Source organism: Mustela nigripes, chromosome 2, assembly GCF_022355385.1.
Source record: "Mustela nigripes isolate SB6536 chromosome 2, MUSNIG.SB6536, whole genome shotgun sequence".
In the NCBI taxonomy this organism is placed as follows: domain Eukaryota; kingdom Metazoa; phylum Chordata; class Mammalia; order Carnivora; family Mustelidae; genus Mustela; species Mustela nigripes.
The window spans coordinates 201,582,217-201,600,960 of NC_081558.1; the positions used below are offsets into that span (position 1 = coordinate 201,582,217).

General features: G+C 40.0%; 1 protein-coding gene across 1 annotated transcript; it reads right to left on the reverse strand.

The window, feature by feature from the left end:
* Positions 1–1,038: 1,038 nt before the first annotated feature.
* Positions 1,039–4,866, reverse strand: LOC132010635 (obg-like ATPase 1). Its single transcript, XM_059388382.1, has 2 exons — positions 4,783–4,866; positions 1,039–2,050 (listed from the first exon to the last, which is right to left on the reverse strand). The coding sequence occupies exons 1-2, from the start codon at positions 4,864–4,866 to the stop codon at positions 1,448–1,450; spliced, it is 687 nt and encodes a 228-aa protein (XP_059244365.1). The 3' UTR covers positions 1,039–1,447.
* Between the last annotated feature and the right edge of the window lie 13,878 nt (positions 4,867–18,744).

Below are 18,744 nucleotides of genomic sequence, written 5' to 3' on the forward strand. Positions count from 1 at the left end.
GTGGCAAGAGTTAGCATCCTGCAGTTAGGAGCGAAATTAGATTGGGACTGGTTAAAGGAAACATTAATATGTCTGGCATATGTCAATCACCTGGGCTCTTTAAATGAGCTGTGGATAGGTTGCATGTCTCGGACTGAACACCTGCGATGAGCAGGAGCATCAAAGTGGACCGGGGGGGCAAGCTCTGGACTGCATCTAAGCCATAAGAGGAGAGAGACAAACTAAGACCATGGAGTCCATCATCTTATTCTACTTCTAAAAGGGCCATTTCATCATTTCTAAAAGCAGAGGGAAAGCAGGTGAGCTTCTCCCAGCAATGAAACCAGCTATTAACAGAGAAAACACATGTTTTGGAAAATCACACTAGCTGGACGGTGAGGGCCCAATGCAGGCCCCAGGACTGTAGAGATCTCCAGATGAGTGAGAGAGAGGTTGGCAGAGCTTGGGAGAGGCTGTTCTTACCTGAGAATCAGCATTCCAGGACTCCCCAGAAGGCTGAAACACAGTAAGTCAGAGCAAAGTTCCCACAGCCTGGGAAAAGACTGGCCACTGGAATCCTAAAATACTGCCAGATCTAACATGCCAGCAGGCCCATGTGAAATGGCTACTGGTTTCACTGGTGAGGTGAAGCAGTCACCTGTGAATTACTATTGAGAGTGAACATCAGGAGAGCTTGGTAGCAACTTGACTTTGCATGACACCCAAAAGTGGATCCAGTGGGCTTATATTGTGTGTCTTGGACTTAGAACATTTTCTTTTTGTTTTTATTTTTAAATACAAATTGCAAGGAAGATGGGCCCTTCATCACAGATTGTTTCTCTGTCCACTGACATTTTCTTTTCCCTCTTGTATCCATCCTCACCATTCGCATCCTCCATAGAGAAGCTCACAACTTTTAGGTCTCAGGTTCCTCCCCCTCAAGGCTCATCTCTGACTCTGTACCCAAATCCAAGGTGTACATATTTGGGGATTTTCCCAAACCACCAAGCAAATCTCCCACACCAGCTGGGTGCCCTGTAATTGTAATTTTTTTTTTTTTTGGTTTTGTCAAATGTTTTATTGAGTGTAGACATCTGGAGTACTGTAAAACATGCATTATCTGTAGATTCAAAAAAGGAGCAAGCCACATTGTCCTCACTGTCAAATGTGTCAGGCTTGGCATACATGATGGAGATTAATGAAGTATCATGAAAGTAATATGGTTCCTGAAAAGCTTCTACAATTTGGAGTAGGGTCTTAATCACGTGAAAAGCAAAGCTGTTCACATTCAGTGAACTTGCATTTCATTGGAGGTACACAGTATTTTAATTTTAAAACAAAAATAATTCTGTTTTTATAAGATTCCCATCCCCCAACTTTATTTTCCCCTCAGTTTTCAGAAATGTTAATTTAAAAAAATCATATCCATTTTGGGAAGTTGGACATTTATCTGAACAATAACTAAAATTTATTTCTTCTTCGGTTGCTGAGGTGTATTAAATTTGAAGAAGATAATATCTCCATCTTCAACAATATAATTTCTGCCTTGTTGTCTGTACTTTCCAGCAGCCTTGACCGCATTTTCAGAACCTTCCTCTTTAAAATCTTCGTATTTCATTACTTCAGCCATAATGAATCCTTTTTCAAAATCTGTGTGAATCTTTCCTGCAGCTTGAGGAGCCTTCGTCCCTTTCCTGATGGTCCATGCGCGCACTTCATCTGGTCCTGCAGTGAAAAAGTATTCTCGTTGGAGTGCTGCAAACCCAGCCTTAATGATCTTTGGCAAAGCGCTTTGTGTCATGTTCGCTTCCAGATACTTCTGTCTCTCCTCAGCACTCAATTCTTGCAACTTGAGTTCCAAGACCCCACTAAAAGGAATGACCAAGGCACCTGGGTCATACTTGTCCACCCACTCTTTAATTTTTATCAACCATTTGTTCTTCTTTCTAATGTAGTCTTTTTCAGAAAGATTAACCAAGTATACCATTGGTTTTGAAGTCAGAAATAAGTGTTTATTCAACACTTCAATCTCTTTGTCGTTGAAGAAGATAATATCTCTGACACTGTCCACCTTGAGATCGTGTCAGATTCCACAGGTCAAGGACTCAGTCCTACAAGACCCCTCCACACTTCAGATATCACCTGAAAGTCCAATATATCACCTGTGGTTCTGACTGAATAGCTACAGGTTGGAAGCTCCAGTGACTTCCTCCTTAGGTTTGATTCTGCTGCAGTGGCTCAAAGAGCTCAGAGAAGCATTTTACTTACTAGATTCCTAGTTTATTATAAAAGTGTATAACTCAGGAATAGCCAGGTAGAGGAGAAGCATAGTAAGGTGTGGGGTAAGGGCACAGAGCATCCATGGTTTCTCCAGGTCCACCATTCCCTTGAACCTCCATGTGTCCACCAACCTAAAAGTTCTCAGAACCCCATCCTTTTAGGGTTTTACGGGGCTCATTACATAGGTATGATTGACTAAATCATGACCATTGGCAATAAGTCAATCTTTAGGCTCCTCCCCTCCCCAGAGGTCAGAGGGGTGATTGAAAGTTCCAACCCTGTAATCACTGGGTTGGTTCCCAGTTGATATCCAGCTCTTGTTCTCAGGTGCTTTCCAAGTCACCTCATGGACTTAACAATGGGCACAATTGGGGCACGTGGCTGGCTCAGTCAGTGGAGCATGCGACTCTTGATTTCAGGGTTCTAAGTTTGAACCTCATATTTGGTGTAGAGATTACTTAATAAAATACTATTAAGCAGAGGAAACAAAAGTGAAAATGAACTTTTGGGACTTCATCAAGATCAAAAGCTTCTGCACAGCAAAGGAAACAGTCAACAAAACAAAGAGGCAACCCAAGGAATGGGAGAAGATATTCACAAATGACATTACAGACAAAGGCCTGATATCCAAGATCTGTAAAGAACTCCTCAAATTCAACAAACACAAAACAGATAATTACTTCAAAAAAGACAAGAATAGACACTTCTTCAAAGAAGATATACAAATGGCTAACACACACATGAAAAAATGTTCATCATCATTAGCCATCAGGGAGATTCAAATCAAAACCACATTGAGATACCACCTTACACCAGGCAGAATGGCCAAAATCAACAAGACAGTAAACAACAAGTGTTGGAGAGGATGTGAAGAAAGGGGAACCCTCTTACACTTTTGGTGGGAATGCAAGTTGGTGCAGCCAGTTTGGAAAACAGTGTGGAGATTCCTTAAGAAATTAAAAACAGGGGTGCCTGGGTGGCTCAGTGGGTTAAAGCCTCTTCCTTCAGCTCAGGTCATGATCTCAGGGTCCTGGGATCGAGCCCTGCATCAGGCTCTCTGTATCAGGAGGAGCCTGCTTCCTCCTCTTTCCCTGACTGCTTCTCTGACAACTTGTAATCTCTGTCTATCAAATAAATAAATAAATAAAATAAAATAAAATAAAAGCAGAGCTTACCCTATGACCCTGCAATTGCACTACTGGGTATTTACCCAAAGATAGAGATGTAGTGAAAAGAAGGGCTGCCTCTACCCCAATGTTCATAGCAGCAATGGCCACAGTTGCCAAACTGTGGTTCTGAAAGAACCAAGATGCCCTTCAATGGATGAATGGATAAAGAAGATATGGTCCATATATACAATGGAGTATTATGCCTCCATCAGAAAGAAAGGATGAATACACAACTTTTGTATCAACATGGATAGGACTGGAAGAGATTATGCTGAGTGAAGTAAGTCAAGCAGAGAACAGAATCAATTATCATATGGTTTCATTTACTTGTGGAGCATAAGGAATATCACGGAGAATGTTGGGAGATGGAGAGACGAAGTGAGTTTGGGGAAATCAGAGGGAGAGAGTGGACTCTGAGAGACAAACTGAGGGTTTTGGAGGGTGGGGGAGGAGAGTAGGGTGAGCCTGGTGCTGGGTATGGTGGAGGGCACGTCCTGCATGGGGCACTGGGTATGGTGCATAAACAATGAATTTTGGAACACTGAAAAGAAAATTTAAAACATATAAACAAACAAACAAATAAATAAATAAAAATATTATTTTAAAAAAGACCCCTTTTGAAAATTCTGAGAGTTTTAGGAGGTCTGTGCCAGAAATGGGACAATCTAAATATATATTTCTTCTTATAAATCACAACATCATCTATATGATACTGAGTGCTGACTTGAGAGCAAAACATTTCTTTTGAAAGTTTCAAGAATATTACCCTTAATGAAACAATAACTAGAAAAAATTTTTTTAAAAAGTCCATATGACTCTAAAAATGTGACAGAAATAGTAGCAAGCCTGGCTGAAAAACTGGGTTCTCCCAAGGTTTTCCCAAGAAGACCATTCTCCCAATGGTGTCTGACAGAGAAGATGATTTTGCAAACAGTTCCTTGATGGTTGTTTAGTCATTTAGATGGCTGTTGCGTTATTTCAAGATCTGTGAGGAAGGTGCAGGCAATAACTTCAACAGTTTATCATTGAAGCTGTATGGTTTAAAAAAAAAAAAAGATTGAACTAATTACAACTGGTGCATAATATTTTAGCCACTTCCTAGAAAATGACCCAAATATATATTTTTCAGTCAGAATTTTACACGACCATGGCACCACGTGGTTTAGCTATATGAAGTGGACCAATTTTTATACAATCACTAGTTTCTCTGTGGCATTTAACCTGGCCAGAGTGGGGTTACACCACCCTCATTGACCAAGTTCCCACCCTTTGCTTAGGTCTTCAAATGTCTCAGGAAGCGGTGTTGAGAGGAATGAGGAGTTTGACCCTCCTCGACATAGGTCGCCATGTTTACCGAGCTAACAATGTCTTGACACATCCAAGCAAACTTTTCTCCATATAGGAATGATTTCCCATTGCGCCTCAAACTTCTCTCCATCTCGCTAGTGAAGATGAAAGCTCTACTCCTCTGAGGTAGTAGAAGACAGTTATGTCACTGCCAAAAGACAGCTTTTCACACTCGTGCTTTCCTCGAGAGAATGTAAAACTAATTGGTGTGCGACATGAGAGCGTGACGTTTGGCAGAATTGGCAGGTGTGAACATACTTTCTTCACACTTCACAGCCATCCTGGGGGAAGTGACAGAGATGTCCTGATCTGAGCTGTTTCCCCTTGCACAGTGCTGGCCGCTGCAGAACACTCCATACCAATGGAGAAGATGTGCGCTACTGTGGGAAGAATCGACATGTGACTTGGTTCTGGCAACAGATCCTCATGACATCGTGCTAGAAAGTAATTCATTAGCTGTGATCTTGCACAAATTTGGGCATTCTGAGATAAGGTGGTTTGATCACTATTAGGTCACAAGAAGAAGGACTTTTGAAGGGTAGCTTTAAAAGGACCTGTAGATCAATATGAAAATGAAATGAAATATTTCAGTTTATTTTCTTAAGGTTTTATTTATTTATTTGGGAGAGAGAATGAGTGGCGGGGAAGGGTAGAGGGAGAGAGAATGGGAGGGAGAAGCAGACTCCCAAGTGAGCAGGAAGCCCTCTGTGGGGCTCAATCCCAGGACCCAGAGACTATGACCTGAGCCAAAGGCAGATACTGAGCCACTCAGGTACCCTGAAATGCTTCTGTTTAATGAAAAAATTCCACTTGGAGAATATATTCAACTATTTAAACTGTGTGTATGGGCTTACATGCATCCGTGTGTGTGTGTGTGTATGTGTGTGTGTTGTAGGGAAAGAGAAAATCCACTTAGGAGAACATGTATAGAATCTATTAAAACCCATATAGCTGAGGCACAGCCCTGAATCTTGTAAATGTAAAACAAAACAAAACAAAACAAAAACAAGTGTGCATCAGTATGAGTGAAAAAGGAGAGCCAGAAAATATCAATGTGAGTTATGACATCAATAGACCAATGAATTGCCAATGACACAGAGGTGCTTTATGAGCCTTGGCAGGCAATTAGGTAAAACTTTCTCCTGGCATAGCAATTTTGAAGTGGTTATTAACCATGTATACTGAAATTTGATGGGCTAAAAAAAAAAATGAAGTTCTTAAAAAATAACTTCCCATCGAATTGTTCCCTCCATGATGGTTTAAGAAAAAAACAAAAACAAAAAAAATCCCCAGAAAACAAACTCATCATGAGCTGAAGAAAGAGATTTTTATACCAGACAAAGGTGACTAAACTGCAAGTATGAAACTTTCTATTTTTAGTGAATCCTGACATTCTTTACTGCTGGCATTCCCAGTATCCAGTTAATACATTCTCCAGTTGGCTGGTTATTGTGCTGTAAATCACATTTCACTATGTCAGCAAACAATGGTGAGAACTTAAAGAGTAAAACAAAATCAACTTGGAAAAAAACTAACATAAAACCCCTGAAGTCCAGGGGGAGGCTAATCCCTTAGAAAAAGAAGGGCAATAAAAAGAACTTAAAATGAAAAGATGACACTGCAGGTTGGTTTTTGGCTACCTAAGTGCAGAGTCTTGTTTCTATTTGTATCTATGGGATTGCGAAAACAAATGACCAATCAGTGAATTAACTGGAAACAAAGAAGGTGTTGGCCTTTTGCTTGGTATGGGTATATATAAATTTTATATTGATATATAGTATATGTAATATATATTTAATTCAGCATACATATGTCCATCTGTATATATACAAAAATACCTTTTGAACTTTCCCAAGGTTTTCAATTGCATTATATTCTCAAATACTTATTTAATATGCATTAAATGTAAATATATATTATTATTAAATAAGATAAATATATTAGATATCATATGTTAGGTATTTATTTTTAAGTCTGACCATTACTTTCATTATTCAAAGAGTAGAGCAGAATTCCATATTGCTATGTAAATAAATGTGCCACAGACTTTGACATCTTGTGTACCTTCCTTATATTTTAAGTGTCCTTGCTTTAAATTGTCTGCTACTGTGATATTGGATTGGCTGATATCAAAATACATGAAGTTTTTTTTTTTAAGTAAAATGAACACTGTCTATCTCTTAGAGCAATCCATTCTATTGTCCTAGAAGTTACATAAGGATCAAAAAACACATCAATAGTTTTTGAACTAGATTTTATCCTTTGTAATATCTTCTCTACTTGAAACATGGATTCATATAAATTTTCTGAGCGTTTCAAGTCATAGAAGTATTTTTTAAAAATTAAGTTATGTTAAAACAATTGAATTCCAAGGGAAGGAAAATATAAATGGAAAATGACTGGGAAAAAAAAAAGTGTGCATTTCCTTCCCATTTGTGGTTCTTTTTACTCTTCCTTGCTGAATCACACTTATAAGTAACTTAAAAATAAAATTAAATATCTGATTTTGGAATGTTAGAGACTGGAGGCCAGAGGGAAGCAGTCTCCTCTCAATCAATAGGAAAGGTGGAAACTTTGTCAATGCTATGTGGTAACATTTATGTCTCATCACTAGCAATTTCTCACTGTCATCATAAGATTTTGCCAATGGATATAAATCCACTCCCTTGCTTTCGTTGTCAATCAAAAATAGCATCCTGGCATTTCATTTCATGTTTCACAGGCTAGGAATTTTTAGCAACCTGAGGACATGTGACTTGAAAACAGGAGCAGCGCTGAGAATTATATTCTCTCCCAGTCTTCATGGCTAAAGGGAGTTAGAGTCGAACAATTCCCAGTGCAGCGTAGACAGACGAAAAATATTAAATTCACAGACTGAGGTTTTGCCATTGAAAACTGACTTTGGAGGTTTTTCAGAGTGTGAAGAGGAAGGGCATGGGCAAATCTAGGAGTTTGGAGTCAGCAGCGATTGTTCTATCTTCCCTGCACTGAGGTTTGTCGAAGTCAAGTCGCTAATTAAAAATCTTGGGATCTGGGGCGCCTGGGTGGCTCAGTGGGTTAAAGCCTCTGTCTTTCGCTCAGGTTTTGGTCCCAGGATCCTGGGATCAAGCCCCACATCGGGCTCTCTGCTCCAAAGGGAGCCTGCTTCCCCCTCTCTCTCTGCCTGCCTCTCTGCCTACTTGTGATCTCTTGTCTGTCAAATAAATAAGTAAAATCTTAAAAAAAAAATCTTAGGATGTCAGGGTGGGGGTTGTTGGAGGTAGGGAAGGAAAAAATGAAACAAGATGGGATTGGGAGGGAGACAAACCATAAGAGACTCATAATCTCAGGGAACAGAGTTGCTGGGGGTTGGAGGGGTAAGGAGAAGGCAGTTGGCTTATGGACGTTGGGGAGAGTATGTACTATGGAGAGTGCCGTGAAATGTGTAAGCCTGATGACTCACAGACCTGTACCCCTGGGGCAAATGATAAATTATATGTTAATAAAAATAATTTAAAAAAATCTTAGGATCTCAGTTACTGTATCTGTTAATAAAAATAATTTTAAAAAATCTTAGGATCTCAGTTACTGTAAAGTGAAAGGTTTGAGTAGATAAACTCTAAGTAAGGTCTTTTAATAATTTCATCCTTGTATGACACGCTCCATCATTATGCAGATATGTAATGTAACCCTATGGAATCTACAAATTTCCTAAATATAATATTCATGAGCTCTTTCAAAGAATGTGCCATTTTTTGTGACTTTGTCATTTCTGGGTCTATGTGACCTCTGACCTTTTACTGCTGCGTTCCAAATGAGGACTTTGAGTGGAGATGTCCAAGTGCAATTCTTACGACCGAAGGAAGCTCATAATTCCTCACAGGGACATCTGAGGGACATTGAAGAATTTATGTTTCTGTTGATAAATTTCCCCTCACGGCCTCTCTGGGAACAATGAACAAAATGTATATCCAGACAGCTCCAACTTCCTAATGCCCGTGGCTGCTCAGCACTACTCCAGTGACAGGGGTCTGGAGCTCAAAAAGTACAAAGAGCATCATCATAGCTTCCTATTATTGGTCATACATACATGATCAATACTCTTCAGAGGGCACTTAAGTTGGAGAGCACTTTGGAACAGAGAGAATCAGGCTCAAATTCTAGTTGAAACAGTTGACTCTGTAAGGTGGAGAACATTGACCTCCCTTCTTTGTAAATGGGTGTGATGGATATGAGAAAAAATATATATAAATATATTTCAATAATATATAATATTATATAAATATATTTTAATAATATGTATATGCACATACACACATATATATATACCTGACAGAGTGCCCAGGGAGAGTGGCAAGCAGAGGGAGAGGGAGAAGCAAGCTCCCTACTGAGCAGGGAGTCTGATGGAGGACTTGATTCTAGGACACGGGGATCATGACTTGAGCCAAAGGCAGATGCCCAACCAAATGAACCACCAAGGTGCCCCTGTGAGATTATATTCATAAAGTACCTGTTATGGCACTAAAAAATTAAGGGGTATTCTCTTTGTGTTACCCATCCATGCTGTGTTTGCTTTGTTACAAATAAAACTAATTCAACCTACTGGGCTGTCCTCACTTTCCGAACTGAGTGGCCTTCTCTTTTGGCTTGAGACATGCCATCTACAGTATTTTGCACCAACTTCAAGAACATAATGTACTTACAAAAATACTTGTCAATGTAGACTACAGATGAATCTTTACATTATTAAAAACGAAAACAAACAAAACTGAGCAAAGAAGATGAGCAAGTCATTTACAACAAAATAAACACAAATGTTCAGTAAGTATGAAAAAAATTGTCCAACTCATCATCAGAAAAATACACAATTACAAAAATAACAGCTTTCTTGGTTTCTTGAGCTATAATCCACGTACTATACAATTCACCTCTTTATTTTTTTTTTAAGATTTTATTTATTTGACAGACAGAGATCACAAGTAGGCAGAGAGCCAGGAAGAGAGAAAGGGGGAGGCAGGTTCCCCAGTGAGCAGAGAGCCCGATGCGGGGCTTGATCCTAGGACCCTGAGATCATGACCTGGGCCGAAAGGCTTAACCCACTGAGCCACCCAGGCGCCCCAACAATTTACCTCTTTGTAGCATATATTTTGATGTTTTTTAGTACAGTCAGTACAGAATTGTACAACCATCACCAGCATTAATTTTAGAACATTTTCACCCCCCCATAAAAACCCCATATCCTGTAGTAGTTACTCCTCTCTTCACCCCTCCTCTGTACCCGCTTATTTCCCAGCCCCTGGGCCTCTAGCTCTAGGCAACTACTTAACTATTTCCTGTCTCCATAGATTTGCCAGTTCTGGACAATTTATATAGAATACTACAATATGTTGTCTTTTGGGACTGACTATCTTACTTAGCAAAATTGTATTGTATTGTATGTAACATGTATCCGTACTTCATTCCTGTCTTTTTTTTTTTTTTTTTAACTCAAGAACTTTCTTTTTCACTTTTTTATGTGGTAAAATATATGTAACATAAAATTTGCCATTGTAACCATTCTTAAATGCATAATTCAGTGACATTAAATACATTTACAATGTTGTGCAACCACTTCCACTATTTCCAATGTTTTCATCACCCCAAACAGAAACTGTAATCATTCAGCAGTAAGTCCCTATTCTCCCTTGATCCTTTCTGTTTCTATGGATTTGCCCAGTCTAGGTATTCCTGATCAGTGGAACCCTCTAATATTTGCCTTTTGTGTTCACCTTGTTTCACTTACCATGTTTTCAAGGGTCATCTGGGTTGCAGCATATATCAGAACCATATCCTTTTTTATGAATGAAGAGCATTCCATTGAATGGATAGACCACATTTTATTTATCCATTCACCTGTTGATGATTCCTTGGGTTGTTTCTCCTTTTGGGCTATTGTGAAAAATGCTGCAACTAACATTGGCATGCAAGTTTTTAAGTTCCTGATTTCCATTCTTTCGGGTACATACCTAGGTGTGGAATTGCTGGGTCCTGTGATGACTCTGTTTAAGGAATTGCCTCAAACAGTGATAGATTTCCAAAGTGGCTGCACCAATTTACATTCCCACCAGTAGTGTATGAGGGGTCCAGCTTCTTCATGGCCCAGAAATGCTGGTTATTGTCTGTCATTTTGATGACAGCCATACTAATGAGTGTGAGTTGATACCTCATTGAGGTTTTGATTTGCGTTTCCCCGATGGCTAATGATGTTGAGTATCTTTTTTATGTTTTCTTGGTCATTTGTATATTCTTGGGCTTTTAGTGGAACTGTAAATTGACTTACAAAAAAAAAAAAACCCTCTGGAGGACAGTTTGGGAAGTTGTTCTTTTTAAGCCAAAAAACTCACTTGCAGGAGTTTACCTTAAGGAGATAATTATAGAAGTATGAGATGATATGTGCTCAAGTAATGGCAGCTTTTTTTTTTTTTTTTTTACAGTAAAGAAAAATTGGAAATACACTCAGCAATCACCTAGGCTCCCCTCACCAATCGAGTTCTTTTTTTTATTAATTAATTATTATAGGGGTGCCTGTGTGACTTAGTCGGTAAAGCGTCTGCCTTCGGCTCAGGTCATGATCCAGAGTCCTAGGATTAAGCCCCATGTCGGCCTCCTTGCTCAGCAGAGAGTTGGCTTCTCCCTCCCCCTGCTCATGTATGTACACTCTCTCTCTCTCTCTCTCTCTCTCCCTTTCAAATAAATAAATAAAATCTTTTAAAAAATTAATAATTGTATACAGAAGATGGTATGCTATGTAGCTATTAAAAATGATGGTATGGAAAAAAGTATTTTGATGTATAAGGTACCCATGACAGGCAGTGGGCCGACTTTATCCACAGGTACATCCGAGACCCCCAGTGGGTGCCCGAAACACAGATGGCACTGAACCCTATTTATACTGTCTTCCCTATACCTTCATGCTTATGGTAAAATCTGATTTATAAATTAGGCAAAGTAAAAGATGGACAACTAATAACTAATAATAGAACAGTTAGACCAATATAATAAAAGTCATGTGAATGTGGTCTTTCAAAATATCTTATTGTACTGTACCCCCCAATCTTCTGCTTGTATTGATGTGGAATGATAAACTGCCCATGAGATGAGATGAAGCGAGGTGAGTGATGTAGTGACGTCGTGTTCATCTACTGTGAACCTTCTTGCGGTAAGTCAGGGGGATACCTGCTTCCCGATCCTGCTTGACCACAGGTCACCGAAACTGTAGAAAGCAAAACTATGCTTCAGGAGGGACTACTGTATCACTGAGTGAATGAAGCAGATCAGAGAGTAAAAGGCCATTTTACCACGAGTGTGAAAATGTTCACCTTCTTCCCTTTGTATTCATCTACTGGAGGGAGATGTCCAGCAGGATGACTGGGGAAAGTGAACCGTGCTTACCTTTAAATGGTGGGATTTGGGATCACTTTTTGTTCCGCCTTTGAGATTTTCTTCGCTGTTAGAACTTACAGAAAATCAGCATGTATCATAAGAACAGTAATAAAGCTCATTGCAAAGGAAAAACAATTCTGCTCTGTAATGGTGTCTGACACTTACTCTCTCCCTTTGCTACTGGGGAGCGTACCACGTTGACCCTGAATTCCTAACTTTGAGCCCCGGGAGTCCCCATAAACCAGAGCAACATGGAGCACTGGTATAAAAGAAATGTCTGAGCCTGTTTTCATTGAATTTTCTTGCAATAATTACACGAGTTTAATTACAGCAAATAAATTAAAGTCGATACACTGGAATCAATATACACACAACAAAACGTGCTTGTTTTACAGGTCCTAATAGGATCCCAAATAGAAACTGTTTACTAGCATATATTGCTGGCGCATCTGTCTCTGAATGGAAATTTGTGGGGGACATTGAGAGAGAAATCTAGAACATTTCCCCATTCTGGCACTCCTCATCAGCCAAGATGGAGTTTGTCTAGGCTTATTCAGAATTGTTTATGCTCTGTCATGGCTTTGGACTTGTTCCGTTTTTGGCCAGAGGGTCACTCTCCATCTCGAATTCCTTGAAAAGTCCTACTGTAGTACCAAGACTGGCTTCGAGTCACGTGTGTATATCCCAAGACTGTGTAAATACTTGGAGGTCAGTTTCTTGTTTGTCTGTCTTCATTGTTTCTAGAGCAACAGTGTTTTTGTTCTTGCAGTGAGTCTGTCAGAAAATATTGACAAAACCAGTGCTCGATTTATCTGGAACTTTGCTTTTAACTGTCCCCACCACTAATTCTTTCACACCTTGTCCCCCAAACGTGGAAAGGTCCTCTCTGTCTGTTAAAATGCATTGTTCCGTGGGTGGGGTGCATAAACAATGAATCTTGGAGCACTGAAAAAACTAAATTAAATTAAAAAGAAAGGCACTGGGTAATCTCTGTATTTCATTCTTTTCCTTAAAGATATCCATTTTGGGGCACTCCACTTTCTGGCTCCAGAGTGGACTGGTGATTGTCTGGACTTGCACGACTATTGTCCTGGGGTTTCTCTTCACTCTCATCCTGGGAATTCTCTCCTCCCTCTTCTGGATTGGATCCAAGGCCAGTTTTCTAAGGTCTGTGTCCTGTGCAATTGCACTTAGAAAGGCTCTGTGTTTGGTTTAGTGCTCTGCTCTCACCCTCTTGACATTCTTCTGAAGTTTTGAACAAGGGGCCCTGTGTTTTCATTTTGCACTGGGCCCTGCAAATTATGTAGCTGGTCCAACATGGACCCTGCGATTTCTGGTTTTTTTGGTCTTGGTACATTTTCTCATTTTAGGGAGAGCCCACCTTGGTGGGTACATGTGCTCTGGCTTCGTGAGGAAATCTATGTTGGAATTAAATGTTCTTTGGAATTTTCCATGTCTGGAAAAATCTTTATTTTACTTTCATATTCTATTTTTTTTAAATATTTTATTTATTTGACAGGCAGAGATCACAGATAGGCAGAGAGACAGGCATAGAGAGAGGGGGGGAGCAGGCTCCCTGCTGAGCAGAGAGCCTGAGGTGGGGCTCGATCCCAGGACCCTGAGATCATGACCTGAGTGAAGGCAGAGGCTTAACCCACTGAGCCACCCAGGGACCCCCTTCCTTTCATATTCTAATAGGAGTAGCTTACTATAGAGTTCCCAGTTGGAAGTCATTTTTCCCCAGGGTTTTGGAGGCATTACTTTATTGTCTTCTGGTGTCCAGCACTTCTGTTAGGAAAGCAGATGTCCTTCTGATTCCTGACCTGCAATGATCAACCTCTTTTTCTCTCCCTCAGTTACAGCTTTGCTGTCTGCTTTTTGGCATTTGAGCTCGATGACTGTTGTTGCCTTTCCTCCTCTTATTTTTGCAGGTGAATTTTTTTTTAAAGTTATCATTGTAGCAGTATTTTGAGAGAGAACTGAAGATGTAAACATATATTTTCAATCTGAGCTGCTTTTAAAGGACTGTGTCCCTTTTCAAGTCTGCCCTTCCTCTTTGGATGTAGAATTAGGTGGTAGTGGTAAAGGATAATTTGCATCAGAAAAACTCCTGTGCCTTCTGGAAGAGACGCTAATCTTTCTTTTCAAAATTCAAGGTTAGAAAACCTTTGCTATGATCAAGGGCTGCAGATGAGAAAGAATACTGAGAACTCCAGAAAGACGTTCACCTTGAGAAGAGAGTAGGCTGTATCAATGACCCAACGTTGTACCTGTGCTGCTGGAATCAGGGTTGGCTGCATGAGGCTGAACAAAAGATCTTTCCCCTTGGTGCCCGGGGAGATGTACTGAACAAGTCCTCTATTGTTGAATATCGCTGCATGCGGTTTTTAGCCATTATGAGTAATGTCATCAATATCTTTGTACATACATTGTTGCCCGCATTACTCATTTTTTTTCCATGCACATATCCCATGTCTCATTGTGCCAGAGTACCTCCAGAAAAGCTGCTGCCTCCTTGGACTTAGTGTGATTTTATTTGAAGGAAAGGATTTGCTTATAAAGACCTACCACATTTTTTCTGATTTCATAAATGGAGGAAATATTAAGGTCATTAGAGCCTCCTTTTTTGGGAGTATGAAAGTTTGTTAAGGCTTAGTTTCTTTGAGAGAATTAGAATGCATTCACATAGAATCTGATTATTAATATTCCAGAAAAAATAATGTATTTTTTTATGACCTCTAGGATTTCACCTTTGTCGAGGTCTATATTCATTTATGGGTAATGTTTCATAAACATTTTCCTAGGAAATTCAACCATGTGGAAATAGTCTGATGATAAAATTAAAGAAGCCTTTGTTTTTACTTTGTGCTTTTAAAATTAATGGAAATGTGAAGTGTGGGTGGGCAGCTGCTGTTTTGCACCCTTGGGAGTTTCCCATGTGAAACCCAAACTGGCCTCCCTTGACAGAAGCTGAGGGAAGACAGAAGAAAGAGACAGGCCACTCCAGGTTGGTGGGTGGCAGGTTAATATGCAAGCGAACTTACCAGTGAGACTTGTTCTGGGCATCATCTGCAAGATGAGTAAATCTCTGCACCCACGTGCCAAAAGCTTAAGAAGTTTATATGGAGGCCTTAATGACGTTCAGTCACCTATTCCGTCCAGATGGTTTCAATAACACACTACTTTCTCAAGGCCGTGTCCTTGAAAAGTCTCCCACTGTGGGAGCAATGGGCAGAGTGAACTTTCCAAGGACAGGGAAGGGGGTGAGGAGCCTCTGATTGCCTGGGTCCAGTTTGTGGGTCAACCAGTGGTCATGTCCTTTCAGTGACCTTCCCCAATAGCAGAAGAGCCCTAGAAAGAAAGTAACAATAATAGTCCCCCCCGCAGTTTTGTTGATATATAATTGACATATAACATCATACAAGTTTAAGGTGTAAAACAAAAAGGTTTAATGTATGTATACATTGTGAAATGATCACCATAGTAACGTGTTAATATCCACCAGCATACATAGTTACATTTTTTTTTTCCTTGTGATGAGAAATTTTAGGATCTACTATCTTACTAACTTTCAAGTATAAGATATGGTATTGTTCATTATCATCATCATGTTGGTTCCCAGACCTTATTTATGTTATAACTAGAAGTTTGTTCCTCTTGAGCCCCTTCCCTCAATACCCATCCCCTGCTTGCAAATCAAATCTCTGCTTCTATGAGGTTTTTTTTTATTTTTTAAAATTAAAAAAATTATTAATTATTTGAGAGAGAGAGAAGAAGTAGGTGTAGGATCAGAGGGAGAGGGAGAAGTAAACTCTGGGCTGAGCAGGGAGCCTGACGTGGGACTCAATCCCAGGACCTTGAGATCATGACCTGAGCCGAAGGCAGATACTTAACCAACTGAGTTACCCAGGCACCTCAGTAAGTTTGATTTTTTAGATTCCGCATATGAGACCATATGATATTCGTCTTTCTCTGTCTGACTTACTTTGCTGAGGTGTAATAACACCAGGTTTATCGCCATTCAGATAGTACGCTTTTGTCCACATCCTGGTATATTTAGACTGAGGGATAATTTCAGTATCCAGACTGTCAAAAGATACTCACTTTAGTGTACTTGAAGAGACTCCAGAGGCTTGTGCCCTTCTGTGCTCTCCTCCATGGCTTTGCATGGCTGCAGGTCCTCCTGGAGAGCCCTAGGGTGGTCGCATGTGCAGTAGTGGGATGGCTGCTCCCGAGAGGTATATGTTCAGATTGTAGTTTGCAGGTCAAGCCCTCTTGAAGCTGACTGTTGACTTCATGACAAACGTAAGAGCCAGACGCTTAACTAAATAACAGTGTTTTTGCCAAATTATCTTTAATTAAAAATGTATCATGGGGCACCTGGGTGGCTCAGTTGGTTAAGTGTCTGAGTCTGGTCATGATCTTGGGTGGTGAGGTCAAGCCCCAGGTCTGGCCCTGCCACGGGTTTGGAGTCTGCTTAAGATCTCCCTCTCGCTCTCTCCCTCCCCACTGTTCATGTCTGCTCTCTTGCGCAAGTGTATTTTCTCTCTCTTTCTCTTAAAAGAAAAAAAAATCACAAGTTACACCACATAGACTTAAAACATTTTTAAGGAACATATTTTTTTTTAAAAGATTTTATTTATTTATTTGATAGAGACACACGGCGAGAGAGGGATCACAAGGAGGAGGTGTGGATGAGGGAGAAGCAGGCTTCCCGCTTAGCAGGAGCCTGATGCGGAGCTTGATTCCAGGACCTTGGGATCATGGTCTGAGCCAAAGTCAGACATTTACTGACTGAGCCACCCAGGAGCCCCAGGAACGTATATTTTTCTAAAAGTCTGACGTTATCTTCACCTTGACTCATCCCTCACTTTCCTCACTGTCCAGATAGTTGCTTGGCTTAGCAATTCAGCCTCCAAAATTATCTTGCAAGTCAGTTATCTCCTCTCTATCCTGAGCTACCATTGTCTTCATGCATGTTCTAGCATGAATTCAGGATCCTAGCAGCTTTCTAATTAGGAACCCTGCTTCCAGGGTCTTCCTTAATAACTATGCACTCTAAACTCATGTCGTCACTCTCTTGGTGAGAAGACTTAGTGGAGACATTATTTACAAAAGGTTAAGATAACGAAGGGTGGTGAAGCTCTCTGGGGCTAGAAAGGCAGCCTACTATCCCTGGGCCTGAGGAAGAAAGTAAGGGAACAGTAGCCTGGAATGACATATGATTTTAGGATAGGACTGCTGGCCTTTGATAGAAGAATATAGCTGTTGCCAAACTGTAAGAGGGAGGTAAGGAGATGGCAGGGCATCTTGAGTATGTTCAGTGAAGACAGTGGCTAAAATGAAATCTCACTCTCCCTGCTGCACTCCGTGTGTGGTATCTTTTAGCCACTTCAAGTCAGCTTGAGTCCAGGGTTGAAGGAATGCTGAAGGCAGAGATGGGCTTGCTTAATTAGAAGAAATCACGAATGTAAAAGCACTCTGTCAGATATGATGCTATTAAAATATTACAAGCCTCACTTCCACCATTGTGGAGTACAAGTAAGGAAGAACACAAGAAAACCAGCAGACTGAAGTCCATAGGAGACAAACCGTGAGAGACTATGGACTCTGAGAAACAGACTGAGGGTTTGGGGGTGGGTGGGGTGAGCCTGGTGATGGGTATTAAGGAGGGCACGTATTGCATGGAGCACTGGGTGTGGTGCATAAACAATGAATTATGGAGCACTGAAAAGAAATAAAATTTAAAAAATGGAAAAAAAAAGAGAAAATTATGTCTCTCCTCACATGAGAAGATTAAAACAGACAAAGATGCTTATTCAGCAAGGGCCATTGACCAGATCAGTCTCACAGAGAACTATCTTCCGTTCCAGTTCTGACTCAGTCTGTAACATTTGGTTAATCACTTAACTTTTCTGTGGTACAGTTTTTCCAATCTATTATGTGACTATTACTGTACCTTGTGCCTGCTGATGTACAAGAATGTTTGGGTGATTCATTTAATAATTGCTAGGAAGAGCTTTGAGCTCCTTAGAGGAAACCAAGAACAAAGATTTAAGTGCTATTATTAGTTACAAAGTCTTATTGCATTGTTCGAGTCTCTGATTCGCCCCTCTTTTTTTTTTTTTTTTTTTTTTTTTTTAAGTTCAACTCTTTTTCTGTGGCTTTCTCAATTCTACCCTAGTTCCCTTTACACAATTGCAGGGTGCAATAATATCATGTATCCCAAATGACAGTCCTATAATCACATTAGCACCTCGGATGAATGTAAAAATATAGAAAAGTTAGAGGATTTTGACCCTTTCTTAAGGCAACTAAAGACAACACTTAAGGTAGCTTGAGTAGAAGATAATTAGTGAGAGGCCAAAATCAGTCAGGAACATACCAAAATGTTCTGTCCAGTGGCACTTGACATATGACCCATAACACATGATGTTCTTGCTAAGAAAAAAGGACAGCTGGTTCCAGGATGAAAAAAAAAACAAACTTCTTAATTCATATTGTTTGATAAAAAAACTTTTGGGTCTGTTTTGATGTCAACGATCCACTTTTATTTATTTATTTATTT